Consider the following 14,610-nt stretch of genomic DNA (forward strand, 5'->3'; position numbering starts at 1 on the left):
ATTTATGTATTCAATAAACTTAAAATTAGTTTAAACAGGGACTTTCGATACTAAACTATTAGTATAGAAAGTCCCTGGTTTTAAATATAGTATTTCAAATTTAAGTATTTAATACTAGACCAGCCAGAACTTCAAACGTCAAACAAATAAAACTCTTATCAGCAAATACTGACATATATAAACATTCATTTTTTCCACAAACTATCATCGACTGGAACTTACTACCAAATACTGCCGTGAACTGTAAAACTGTGGAAAGTTTTGAGGCAGTTATATCGCGCTTTTAGTTACATCAGTGGCGTACACTTCCTGGATAAGTTTTACTCAGTATTTTGAGTTCATTTCCAGTATTATACAGATACAGATACAGATACAGAACAAATATGAGCTTGGATTTTTATATCTGTACATATTTTGTGCAATTTACTCAAAAAGAAAACGAAACACCTTATTTCTTTTAAAATATAACTATTTTGATCTATTTTGTTTCAATTATTCACAATTTTATTGAAAAGTGAGATATGCGGTTTCAGTCCGCATATCGGCGCCATCAGCAATTCAGTCTAAAGGCAACTTGAATTTCCCCTATTTCGATTTAGTATTGTCACACTATATATGTTTAATGTTAATTTGTTAGGCGCAGGTCTCCATGATAAGGGCTGAGTTCAATATCGTAGCAGCTACGTAGCTTCTGACTATTGCATGTGTATATATATATAGCTACACGTTCATTAGTCAAAAGCTACGTAACACTACGTAGCCGTTACGATATTGAACTCAGCCCGGGTTTCTCATATCGAGCCACGTCAGGGCTATTAAAATGAATCTTGAAATCGCCCCGAACTCTTTATAAATTATCTGCTTTTCTTTTGTATGTCTCTTCACTTGGTGGTGCTAATGGGATTGCAGTCAGTCTATTTGGATGTTTTGAATCTGCAGCTGTCTTTCCATTTCTTCTCTTTCCTGATGGTATCTCGGACAATTTAGTAGAAAGTGTTCTGTTATTTCCTGTTTTCTTCATTCTATGTTTCCTATTTTGAAAAGACATTTTTAAAGTCGCATGGTCTTTAACTAAATTCTTGACAAATTGACTTTGGAAAATGTCATTAAAATTTTTATACACTGGGTAAACGTTTATTCTTACATGATCATGATAATAATTTTTATTTTTACTAATTTCATTCTTATATAGAAATAATCAGAAGATGCATGTGGTATGAGTGCCAATTTAACAATTTTCCATCCAGGTCACAATGTGTAAAAGGGTAAACAATAATAGGTCAAAGTACTGCCTTCAATACGCATGCACTGTTAGTGTAGTAGAATGTCAGAAAAGGACTAGTGTAAAACAATTTGATCAGGAAAACCAACGAACTAATTTATATATATAAAACGAGAAAAGAGAAACACTTATAAATCATATCAACAAACGACAAACACAAAACATCATGTTCCTGCATTAGGACAATGCAGCTGGTTTAAACGTTTTAACAGTCGCCAACATTCACTCTAATCTGATATAGAAAGACACACTATAAAATATCGATTGACAATCAAACAAATATAACTAAGGCAACTGGAAGCTAAATTGAAAGGAACTTCATTCCAACTTTCACCTTAACGAATACTAGTATTTCACATAAAAATGTCTGTTAACTTAATATTTTCTTCATTATTTCTATTAATATAAACTTTATTCACATAAGTTAACCATATATGTGTAAATCCCGTCTGCGTCAAGCGTATAATATTATAAGCCCGGTACCTTTGGTAACTATTTACATCACTGGGTTGATGCCACTGTTAGTGGAACATTACGTCCCCGATGGTATCACCAGCTCAGTAGTCAGCACTTCGGTGTTGACATGAATATCAATCATATGGTCATTTTATAAATTTCCTTTTACAAAATTATGAATTTTTCGAAATAATAAGGATTTTCTTGTCAGGTATAGATAACCTCAGCATATTTAGTATATTTTTTTTTAGGAATTTTCGGTCCTCAATGCTCTTCAACTTTAATTGTACTTTGTCTGACTTAATTTATACCTATTTTGATCTGAGCGTTACTGATGAGTTTTATGTAGACGAGACGCGCGTCTGGCGTATTACATAATATAAGCCTGATACCTTTGATAACTAATTATGTCATGAAATCTGGAGTACAAGGAGACGGAGAATTGTTTCAAATTCACATGACGTGAACAGAGATTAAAACTGTGTGGGCTATCTTATCTAAGGAAACATATTGATAATCATCAGTAGAAAGTAAGTCAGAACAATCATTTCAAACCATGTTACCACTGCTTTTATTCTTATTAAGTATTTTAGTTTCAAATGGATTTCTTTTGGATAATGGTCATTCAACAGGAAACAGAGGGACCCAAAGGGATATCAATGCACTGTTAACGGAGGAGAGACAATCTAGACAACGCTTAGAAAGCTATGTAGCAGAACTGTACCATGAATTATCTATGACAAAACAAATGGCATCGAACCTTACAAAAGAGTACCAGAGTTTAAAGAAAGCTTTACAGACCGGTAAACATATTTCTTATAAAGGAAATTAAAATGTATTACTGGAAAATGTGCGCCATATGCAATTTTCTTCAAATAATATATAGAACTACTTTAGGCAGCTCTAATTAAAATCAAATCTTTGAATTGCTCTTGATCTGATATGCACGACAGTAATGTTCTTTTCAGATTGGACATTGGACAACTTTGTACAATTTCATAGTCTTTATAAATTTTTGAAACAAAAATAATGATAAGAATAATCATGCTGGCATTATAAGGAAAAATCATTCATTTTATTTTACCAAAAATAGATTCTATAGCTTTGAATGCCATATTCTTGGATTTGTTTTAAGTCTTTTTGTGATTGTTCGAATCTTTTTACTCTCAGATTGGAAAAATATGTCGGGGTGCAATTCGGCTAAGTTGACCGACGAGAGCAATGCTAACCAATGCTGTATTGAAACACAATATCTAATAAATAATGTATTAACGATTCAAGACAATATAGATGGATTATTGACTCAGTCAATTACAGGTAAGATTAATGTCTATTAATGTAGATTAACTAGAGAAGAACAACATCCGAGCAGTATCAGATAGAAATCGACCTCTTGCAAGTGCACGTATTCTTGTACATGTGTATGACTTTAATGATTGATTATGAAACATTCAAATACGAAGTAAAAGATTAGATTTTTGTCTGTTTTGCAGGGTTCTTATATATATCAACTCAATCTATCCGACACAGCTCAATAGTTAAACCATCTGCAATAGAACACAAATGCGAAGTTTCGAGATTAGGCACTGACATTTGAGCCGAATTAAATAATATCAAAGATATTATTGTGTTTCCATTAATTCGTTTGAATCAAGATGAAAAAGAAACAGGATTGAGACCTTTCCAAAAGTGTCTCTTGGGTCCAAGGGTCATTCATACCTGAGGCAATTTACAATGATATAAGCAACGTTTCACTGTTCAACATTTTAATTACCCGGACCATTGGTGTATGGTCATACCATACCAGTATAAACGTATATGGTCCAATTACTCATAAGGACCGGAACATATTGATATCCGATATTCAGTAACACACGTAGAGTTTTCGAAGAAGCGAATACAATTTTACTACTATTGATTAAGTGGCCTTCTAGAAACATGCAAAACAATGAGATCAACATTGCTTTCGTATAAGATAATTACTTTTTATCCACATACAATCTGCTTTTCAGATATGGAAGACACAAAATGCCAAATTAGCTCCTCAAGTAAGTGAAATTTACTAAGTTTCATAGCTTATTGGTCGATATAAGGTAAACAGATTGAAAAGGAACAACATTATGTAAAGGACAATTAGAGAAAGACAGAGGTGATCTTGCCCATATAAAGAGGTTATTTGAAAAAGTTAACATTTTTATTACAGGATTGAACTACATAATAAATACTATTTATCAATATGTATTCTTCTTTTCCTAATTGGAATTATGAATATCAAGTGATTCATATTTAGACTCAGCCTTTTGTTTTAGAATTAGTCTAAAGTAAATAGTTACAATTTATTTTAATCAAATAAAGACACACACATTAAAAAAAGAAGAATAAGAAAATCTTTGGACGAAGACAATAAAAATCAAAACCAAGGAGTAAACAAAGACTCACAAAACCAAAGGACATTTACATCAACAGTTATAAATAATAATTAAGAAACAACACGAACTCCACTAAAAATCGGGAGTGATATCAGGTGCTCCGGAAGGGTAAGCATTTCCTGCACCGTATACGGCACCCGTCATGTGATTTCTTTGTTCAGTTCGGTAATGATGGAAGGTTATTATGACTGAGGAAGAATATCAGATATGATTTCTGACACACTTTTGCCATAATGGCCAATCAGCTCATGATGGCGACTGTAAATTTCTTGAGTGATGATTGATTGATTCATAGCCCTGTCTTAGCAACTTTTGAGAAAGCAGTATTCCTCGTTCAACAAAATCAACGTACTTTGAGCTAGCTATAGAGTAACGTATCAATTGAGATACACATACTCCATATGCTGGTGTCACTGGGATGTTGCTACACAGAAATGGAAAGTTAACTATAGGAAAATTAAAATCATCGCGCTTGTCATAAATTTTGGTATTCAACCTACCATCAGTAGTCATTTCGAGAAAAAGGTCTAAATATGAAGCAGATTTATCTGTGTCAGTAGTATCTTTAATTTCAAGTTCACTTGGATATATTAAATGTAAGTGATCACTGAATCTATTATTATTAAGAGACAGTACATCATCAATATACCGAAAGGTTAAATTAAAAGACTGGGCTAATTTCTTTTCTCCTTTCTGTACAAGCCCTTGGATAAATTCTGCTTCATAGGAATATAAAAGCAAATCTGCAAGTAGAGGAGCGCAATTGGTACCAATTGTGATTTTAATAGTCTGTTGGAAGACTTAACCTCCAAATTCAACAAATATGTTGTCAATTAAAAAGTCCAGCATGGCAGTTATATCCTCGTCGGTATATTTTTTCCTTGATTCTGTATAATTTTTCACAACGTAAGCTGAATTCCAGCCCAAAACCAGATATTTAAAACGTCTAGTGCCCTTTTTGTTAAAGAAACATAAGCTGACGAGTTCTTTCAGTCGAGCTTTAAGTTTAGTATGTGGAATAGTGGTATAAAGAGTTGAAAAATCAAAGGTTTTTTTAAAATGTTGGTACAATGTTTTAATGATTGAGATTGTAAATTCACCAATAACTCTTTTGAATTTTTCAGTATCCACATCTGATTAACACCACTTCTTGAATATGCCATTTCGGAATATTTCTGAAGTCCTTCTTTGACTGCAGTGAGTATGGCAGTAAGAACTTTAGAAAGGGGTTAAGTGGAACACTTGGAAGAACCTGCAATATACCTTTCCTTATAAGGATTCTTGTGAAGCTTAGGAATCCAATATAAGGATGGTAGATCCTGGTCTTCATCCTTTGGATTAACACCAAAGGAGATTATAACCGATTTGTGGATTTCCAGGATCTCCTGCTTCGTAAGCGTACTTAGTGTATTTGTAGGATTTCCAAGTGTGTTATCCCCAGTTCCTTAATCAGGCAGTCAATGTAGTGTTCTTGCAAACAAAAACAATATTGTTCGAGGCTTTGTCAGCTGGAACGACAACATATTTGTCATGGAGGCAAGATAACTCCTCTATTACATGAGGTTCTTTAAAGATGGAAGGAGCTTTGGTGCGACCTTTTAAGCTTACTTACCCCTTCTGAATCAATGATCTTACTGATTTAACCCACTCTGAAAGAGTGTCAACCTCAACCTTTTCTCTTTTTGCCCAGTCTTTTGCATAACCCTCAACAGAATCCATTAGTAGTTCGAAGTTCTGCTTCGAATTGATTGGCTGTGGCTCTGTATTTCGGACCCTTGGACAAAAGTTGTCTCAACTTGTAGTTATTCACTACGTTTAGGTCTCCAGATTTACATGGTCAGCAGGATTATACACGAAATGGGAAAGTGAACAGGCACAATCAGGTGGTTTAGCTTTGAGGTCATCAATATTTAGATTAAAAGATCTAAATATAGTAAATTGTATTATATGTGTCTGTGTACAGTACTTTAGTTGGTCTAGTAGAATTTATTTTATGCATGTGAGTTTTTCCTAGTCTTGACCCTTGATTAAAACTAAAACTATAAAAAAAAATATAGTTCATCATGTGCATGTTTATGTAACATTTTTCTTTTCTTTCAGATGATTTATGTATTGTTCAGTATAATAAAACACCTAATGACTGGTTGTGCGGGTAATAACAAGTTGGTAGTCCCTTCGCATACCAACTATTGCCTCGAGCAATAGTTGGTATCTCGAGGCAATAGTTGGTATCGCAGGGACAACAAGTTGCTATTACCCTCACACCCAGTCACTAGGTGTATATTATTTTAATTAAATAAAGACACCGGCCAAAGAAAAAAATGACTAACACAAGACTTGTCAAAACTTTAAGGAATATTTAGTCATCAATATATATATCTGTTATCCTTTGAATCTTATTACTAGTATATATTTGTATGTGGTGAGACTATAAAAAAGATTGAATCATATATCATTTATCAGAATCATAATGACGTAGATGTAACAATAAACCGCCAACAATGAGCTAGCAAAATCTATACCGCATTGCAAGCTGTAAAAGACGCGACCTATAACTAAATGCAAAACAGTTCAGATGAGAAAACAAAAGCCATATAATTTATGCACAAAACAATAAACGAAAATATATAATGCAGTAGTAAACTACAACCACTGAATTACAGACCTCTTACTCGGGACAGGCACATGCATGACATCAGACTCGGACTTCTCTTGAACTGAATTTTAATGTGCGTATTGTTATGCGTTTACTTTTCTACATTGGCTAGAGGTATAGGGGGATGGTTGAGATCTCACAAACATGTTTAACCCCGCCGCATTTTTGCGCCTGTCCCAAGTCAGGAGCCTCTGGCCTTTGTTAGTCTTGTATAATTTTAATTTTAGTTTCTTGTGTACAATTTGGAAATTAGTATGGCGTTCATTATCACTGAACTAGTATATATTTGTTTAGGGGCCAGTTGAAGGACGCCTCCGGGTGCGGGAATTTCTCGCTACATTGAAGACCTGTTGGTGACCTTCTGCTGTTGTTTTTTTTTCTATGGTCGGGTTGTTGTCTCTTTGGCACATTCCCCATTTCCATTCTCAATTTTATGCATACTATGGCAGGATTTAACATGGTAGTGGACGCCCAATCGTCTCAATCACAGTTCACGCGGTGATACAACCTGTACGTGTCACATCTATTAAATCAATTAAATTACTATAGTGCCAGAAAATATTTTTATGAATCAGTTTACGATTGTAAATGAATAAAAACTCATTAAAGATACCAGGATTGAAATTTTGTATTTGCGCCAGACGCACGTTTCGTCTAGAAAAGACTCATCAGTGCAACGCTCGAATAATAAAAACCAACCAAATTCTGAAAGTTTTGCCAATACAGCTAAGTTTACCTATTCCATATATAACTATATCATAGCAAATATTTATACGACGGATGATTTAAGTGTAAGAGGGCATTAGCAACCAACGCATATTTGTTCCATCTAATATAATTTTCTCTGGAATCTTGGTTATAACAATGCCTTAATTGTGCATGGTACCTTTTCTGTTCTGTATTATGTTTCCATTGGAAAACACATTTTACATTTTTTTTTTCCGTTTTGAACTTAATTTATGAAAGAGCTTCTATATCTGAATAGCAATGTTGTCGACACATTTTATTGATGGTTTTATTTTATTTCAGCATGGACAACAGTCTTTCTTGCCTGTGCAAATAATGGTCAGTCTGTAATAGATTCATGGAATGCATCGTCTTCCATATCAACAACAATCAATGGTGCTGTTACATCTGATGCATCAGCTTGTAGACTAAAACAAGTCAGGAGCTCACTCGTAGATAACTGGAGCAAGCATAACATTGACCAAGTACATGTGTAACTAATATAATTTAGAAGTCATTGTACTCCATAGAAAATGACTGAATTATATACTTTTGTCCGAAATAACACTTTGTTCAAAAAACACAAAGCGATATTATTGTAATTGGTTAACTATTTGATTCATTGATTTAAAATCCCGATATATTAGCTGTAAATCTCTGCACATATATTCGCATAAAAGCTTTCTTCTTGGCACTACATTCCAGCAGTGATATGCTCCAACTAAATAGCACCTATACATATAGCAACCTCATTATGATCTGTCACACACCGAAATTACTTTCAAAAAATATCTACCCTAAAACAAAGTTAAATTCAAAACAAATAAGGCCTGAATAGATAAAAGTGCGAGGCAACATAACAGTAGTTAACCCATTTTTAAAAATCAAATGAAAAAGTTGAAAAAAACCTCAGAAAATGGAGGGAGTTTGGATGTGTTGATGCAGTAAGAAAATGATCCCTTAATTCTAAGAAGAAGCGGAAGGGGTGTTTATTGGCAAATTTGATTAACAGCAGAAGGTCATTCCTATTGAAAACTCTCCTAAAATATTTATTCAATGTTTTTGTTCACTTTATCTTTATATACTGTATATCGATAATATAAAATTCAAGTAAATCCATAGATATTGCCCGACTATGGTAATTGAACTGTCTAACATTTTAGCAAACTGTCTATTCAAACTCCTTAATCTGCCCCTGACAAAACTTTTTTATGTTAAAAAAATAGAAATATCTCTTTATTTCAAATTTACACACCAGAAACGCTTTTTTCTTGATTATTTATAACTATCGTGTAAATTTTGAAAATTTTGATTTTTTTATGTCTAAATATCTATATTAATGCGTGACAGGACAATTGTCAAGTTTATATATTATACTGTTAAAATTTTGTAACCAGAATAGTTTGAAATGATTCATTTTACATCGTCATCATACGGATGAAGGATATCTGTTATCCGAAATATTAAAAGTTACATTTGTTTATTTTATTGTTATTTTTTTGTGATGTCGCACCCTTTTAATCCCTCCTTTAGACTGGTTATATATTATATTTTGTAGTGTACTGTATCATATTTATATGATCTATCGCCCCGTAAGATTTATTGTTGGCTATTATTCAGTCATATACGCTAGAATGTATTTTTGAAATCTGCCAGCCCCCTCGGGATCAAATGGTCGTCAGTAGATACTGTATTTTTCATCTGGGGTTAAAGCTATAATAAAATTGTCAGTGAAACAAGTGACAATGATCTTTTAATTAACAATCTTTTTTTGTTTTATACAACAGGTTAAAGTTGAAGTGTACAAGAATGGGTCTGTCATCGCTGCGTTTTACTTCAATGGTCTTGGTACGAACCACATTAACTGGTTCTCGAAGAACAACCTGTTAGGAACCACTTACACTGATTTGACACGAAGTTCAACGGTTAACTATTTTTCAATTGAAGGGTTAGTATTTATTTTTTTATATCTTTCAACTTTCTTCAGATGTCGTTTATGATATTAAACACACACATGCACACACTGGTTTTCTGGAATAGTTAAAGCTTTAGATGTCACATTTCATTCTTCTTTAACAGCATAGAGGAGCGCCATTTCTACATAAATGAACATTTTGGAGGGTGTCCTGCTGATGAAGGATGGCTATTAGTTCGTGATGTAACAGGACAGGTTGCGCCATGTCATTTTGATCATTTGACAAAACCGCCATATTTCATTGTTAGTCCTGGAAACAAGAAAGGGAGATTCGAAAGTGGTAAGTACCTCGTAATGTGGTTCTTACCAAATGACGCATTTCGGGCCAGGGAGGCTTTTATTGTTTAGAAATAATGAAACTGCGGAAGAAGTAAATATGATTATCTTATCAGATAATTGTTCTCTATTCGTCCATATTCCCAATTTTATTGTTAGCCATTTCCTTAATTTTTTAGCACGATTATTCTTGGTTATGAATTAATAACATTCGATTTGTAATATATTTCTACGAGGCAAACTTCACACAGAAGTGTCTCACGAAGAACGAAATAAAGTTGCATTATCCTCTAACTCCATATTAAGCGGTATTTAATCAAAGCTTTCCATGTAATAAAATGTTGACAACTTTGAATGCCTCTATGCATATCTTGCATCTTTAAAAAAAAATAATTGCTTATTTAAATGTGTAAATTCTAGTTGTATGCTATTGGTAATAAGAAAGTAAATGAAGATGGCGGAAGAGATTTTTCATCTGAGATATATAACTAATTTTATTTTTCTGCTGCCATTCAACGTGTTTTGTGCTGGTATTCATACCTATAGTTGTTGAAAAATATTACCTCTTTTATAATGAAAACGCAGAACCCGAAAGCAAAGCTTACAATTAAATATTTTCTGTAAAGTTTTAATTTTAAGTGAAAAGCATTCAAGTCATTTATTTTCATTTCAGGGCAGTATATTCTGGCTGATGCTATGGAGATTTCTGTGCATACCAACACATGTAAATGTCCATCACCAATCTCAAAGGGAACTGAACAGATAGTTGGATGATTGATAAATATATAGATCATATTAAAAATACAAATAGATGGAACTTTTGTTTATTTTTTTTTTGTACGAAAATCAGTCCAATATCATATTCTTATGACCTCGACAATAATGAAATCTAATTCATAACTTTTTTTTGAACATACCAACTATTTTATCACTGAGTATACCGATTACCGCTGGAATAAAATAAAACACACAGTATATCTAGTGCAATATAAATTGCCAGTGATGGTAAGTCGATAACTAAACTGAATTTTTCCAAATATAATTTTAATTTTCAATGAAGCAACTCATCTGCACCATGATATGAGGTAAATATATCAGAGCTGTCACTGTATTCTATGGTTTGTCTTTCTTATCAGAATATCACTGAAAGATGAAAGGGGAAAGGGGGGTGGTGGTGGGGAATAGGAGGGGTCCTGATCCCGAAATGCCGGGCTTAAAAACACGAAATTTTACAAATAAATTTAAATCCCGAAACCCCAAAATTTGAACAAAGAATTCCCGGATCCCGAAAGAGTAATTAGCGAAATCCCGAGCTTAGAAACACCCGTTATATGAGTCTTAGATTACAGCTTATATTAAATTCGAGGTAACAGTTTAAAAATGATGCAGAGAAAGCCGTGCCTGTCTTTTCTTTAACTTCTAGCTCTGGAGGACATATAAAAACAATTAGAAAATTTTGGATTGTAAATGAAACGAAAATCATCAATATATCTGAATGTGAAATTCAATGATATGGTTTCTTTGATCTACCCTAAATTGAGCTTTGACTCATATGTAAATAAGAAGAGGTCGACAAAGAAAGACACACAGTTTGTTTCTATTGGCTTGCCGACAATCTGCTTAAAAGGTCTACCTCCTAATTCATAAATACATTGTCGTGAAGAATCTCCAGCATACTAACCACTTTGTCTCGGTGTAGCATGTTTTACCTTTTTGTTAACTACTGACAAAAATGCCGTATGGTATCCCAAAGGAGTAAAATAGCGTATGCGGAGTTTTCACAAAATGATGTAAAATGGTTGTCTGAAGATATAAGCAACCATCTGTGTTTACGCAACGCTTTCGTTATTGAAAAACTTGATAGTTGACGATAACTCATTCTGGACTAGTACGTTATTTTATACCCAAAGGTAAAATGCCGTATTGTGAATTCAGATCAAGGTACTAAAATCTGAACATACCCGGTAGTTCAATGCAGAGGCACTGAAATTTCCATTCAGGTATCCTGATTTATTTTTAATAAGTTTATTATAACATTGTTCAAACAGATAGTTTACGTAGACATTTGTCAATTATCGTAGACTGTTTTATGCACACTTAACGGATTTGTTTGTGTCATTGGCTTGCTGCCACAAGGACAGAATTATTTTGTTCATGACCATATCTGGTCTTTTTGATAATTGTTCGCACTGATAACGTGAAACGGATATTCCATTACGGCTAACCAACTCGTGAAGGTGTCCGTAAATTTACGAAATGATGTTTTCAACTTCACCATTTTGAATTATCTTTACATTTGGTATGTAGACTAGTGGCCTATAAGTGTTCAAGTCTTCAATACTGTTAGCATTAAGAAAATACTTCCATTGGTCTATACAAAAGCAAATTCCAACAATAACAACTTGCTACTTTTGGATAATGTGTTTTATAAATTTATTTCAGTCGTTCATCATCTGTTTAAATCTTTTAATGTGTATCCTCAACATCGTGTTGTTTTAATGAAGGGACATAACACCACTACTAACCGTGTATTGAAATGATCCCCGCCTAATAACCTAATATGGAATATACACGGTCTACACGTCGGTGCTTTTAATCAACCATATTCCTAGACATGTATATGAGGTAATATAAAAATAGTTATAAGAAGATGTGGTATGAGTTTCAATGAGACTACTCTCCATCCAAGTCGAAATTTGTAAAAGTTAACCATTATAGGTCAAAAGCACGGTTTTAACACGGGGCATTTTTCACACTGAACATCAAGCTATAAAGGGCACTAAAATGACTAGTGTAAAACTATTCAAACAGAAAAACCAACAGTGTAATCTATATAAAAAACAGTCTGCACGTGGGTGCTTTTTATCAACCATATTCCTAGACATATATATGAGGTAATATAAAAATAGTTATAAGAAGATGCGGTATGAGTTTCAATGAGACAACTCTCCATCCAAGTCAAAATTTATAAAAATAAACCATTAAAGGTCAAAGTACGGTTTTCAACACGGGGCATTGACTCACACCGAGCATCAAACTATAAAGGGCACTAAAATGACTAGTGTAAGACTATTCAAACAGAAAAACCAAGTCTAATCTATATAAAAAAACAAGAAAAACTTATGAAGCACATCAACAAACGACAACCACTAAACATCAGGTTTTTGACTTAGGACAGGTGAAAATAAATGTAGCGGGGAAAACGTTTTAATAGATACCAAGCTTCACCCTTACTCCGTATGCAGGCGCTGCTGGAATGTTGTAACATAGAAATGGAAATTCTTAGAATCCTAGCCATACTTCATTTGCCTCGATAGTAACCTGCTCGAAGGATGTACACGTTTAGAGTGCCATCAGAAAAATATGATAGTGGACACAGGTGGAACATGATATTCTTACCTTTATTAAAACATCTAAAATCCTTTTTAATCTTTTTTGGGGATCGTATTACTCAGTCAATAATTTTGTAACGATTTTTATCTTTGTTTCTTTTCGTCGTTTTCTTTTTTGGAATGATGTTTGTTATCTGAATATCCTCGATTAGTGATTTTGATTTTCCCTCTGATATATGCTGGTAAATGGACAATAATCAAGTATTCAGACAGTTTTGAGGAGTCAGATCTTCATCAAGGTCGTCTGATTTAAAAAAAATAATAAACAGAACAAAACTCACAATGCCACAATGCAAGCAATAAGATGACGTTTTGTAAAATGTGGTATATACCGTCGTGGACGGAATGCTACTGAAATATCGACTAATATTATATTAAAACGACAATTTTAAGGTAAGGGTAGCTTCGTGCAATGAATGTATTTTTAATTTTGTTGGTTTAAACATATTTTATCGTTCAAATAGGACAATTGGATTAAACACAGATTTTTCTATTTAGTAACGACTTCCTTTTTTTTTTTAAAAGAGACATGCTTGAAAAATATCTTACAAGTCCTCGATGAATCAGAAACATATGATATTTGACACAAGTGGAACATGATATTCTTATCTTTTTAAAAACAACTAAAATTCTTTTTAAATAATTTTGGGATCGTATTACTCAGTCAATAATTTTGCAGCGATTTTTATCTTTGTTTCTTTTCGTGGTTTTCGTTTTTGGAATGATGTTTGTTATCTGAATATCCTCGATTAGTGATTTTGATTTTCCTTCTGATATATGCTGGTAAATGGACAGTTATTAAGTATTCAGACAGTTTTGAGGAGTCAGATCTTCATCAAGGTCGAAGAAGATATGACTCCCAAAACTAAGGATTTTCTTATCCAAGTAATAGATTACTTTAGCCGTATTTGTTACAACTTTTTGGACTTTTGGGTCCTCAATGCTCTTCAACTTTGTAATTGTTTGGCTTTATAACTATTTTGATGTGAGCGTCACTGAAGAGTCTTATGTAGACGAAACATGCGTCTGGCGTATTAAATAATCCTGGTACCTTTGATAACTTTTTTTATTGTGACTCCAAGCAAGCATTTCCTCGATTTTACATTATTGATGGATGTAAAATGATTAAACCACCATTCTTATTGGTGGCTAATTTGCATATCTATATTGTCCGTTCATTCGTTTGTCCAACAAATATTTCCTTCACTGTTTTATTCCATGTTTCACTTTTCTCGCGATTTACTGACCAGAATAAGTTTATGGTTAGTCAGTAGCTTAAAAGTGCATGTGTGAGTACATTTTGAATCTTTCAGAGACGCATACAATTTGTTGTCTGATACTTTGAGTTACAAATGGGTTGTGCTAAGGATAGCAACGCGTACATTTGTTTCGTCATTTAAGTTTAATAAAACACAAAC

The 14,610-nt window shown here is 33.3% G+C and overlaps 1 protein-coding gene across 1 annotated transcript; it reads left to right on the top strand.

The window, feature by feature from the left end:
- Positions 1 to 2,241: 2,241 nt before the first annotated feature.
- On the top strand, positions 2,242 to 10,617 carry LOC143076118 (uncharacterized). The gene is made up of 7 exons (XM_076251773.1): positions 2,242 to 2,541; positions 2,909 to 3,055; positions 3,751 to 3,786; positions 7,853 to 8,034; positions 9,337 to 9,497; positions 9,629 to 9,804; positions 10,474 to 10,617. Exons 1-7 carry the CDS (start codon positions 2,295 to 2,297, stop codon positions 10,572 to 10,574), a joined length of 1,050 nt encoding a protein of 349 aa, XP_076107888.1. The 5' UTR covers positions 2,242 to 2,294; the 3' UTR covers positions 10,575 to 10,617.
- The last annotated feature ends 3,993 nt before the right edge of the window (positions 10,618 to 14,610 follow it).

The sequence above is a fragment of the Mytilus galloprovincialis genome, chromosome 5, assembly GCF_965363235.1.
Source record: "Mytilus galloprovincialis chromosome 5, xbMytGall1.hap1.1, whole genome shotgun sequence".
NCBI lineage: Eukaryota > Metazoa > Mollusca > Bivalvia > Mytilida > Mytilidae > Mytilus > Mytilus galloprovincialis.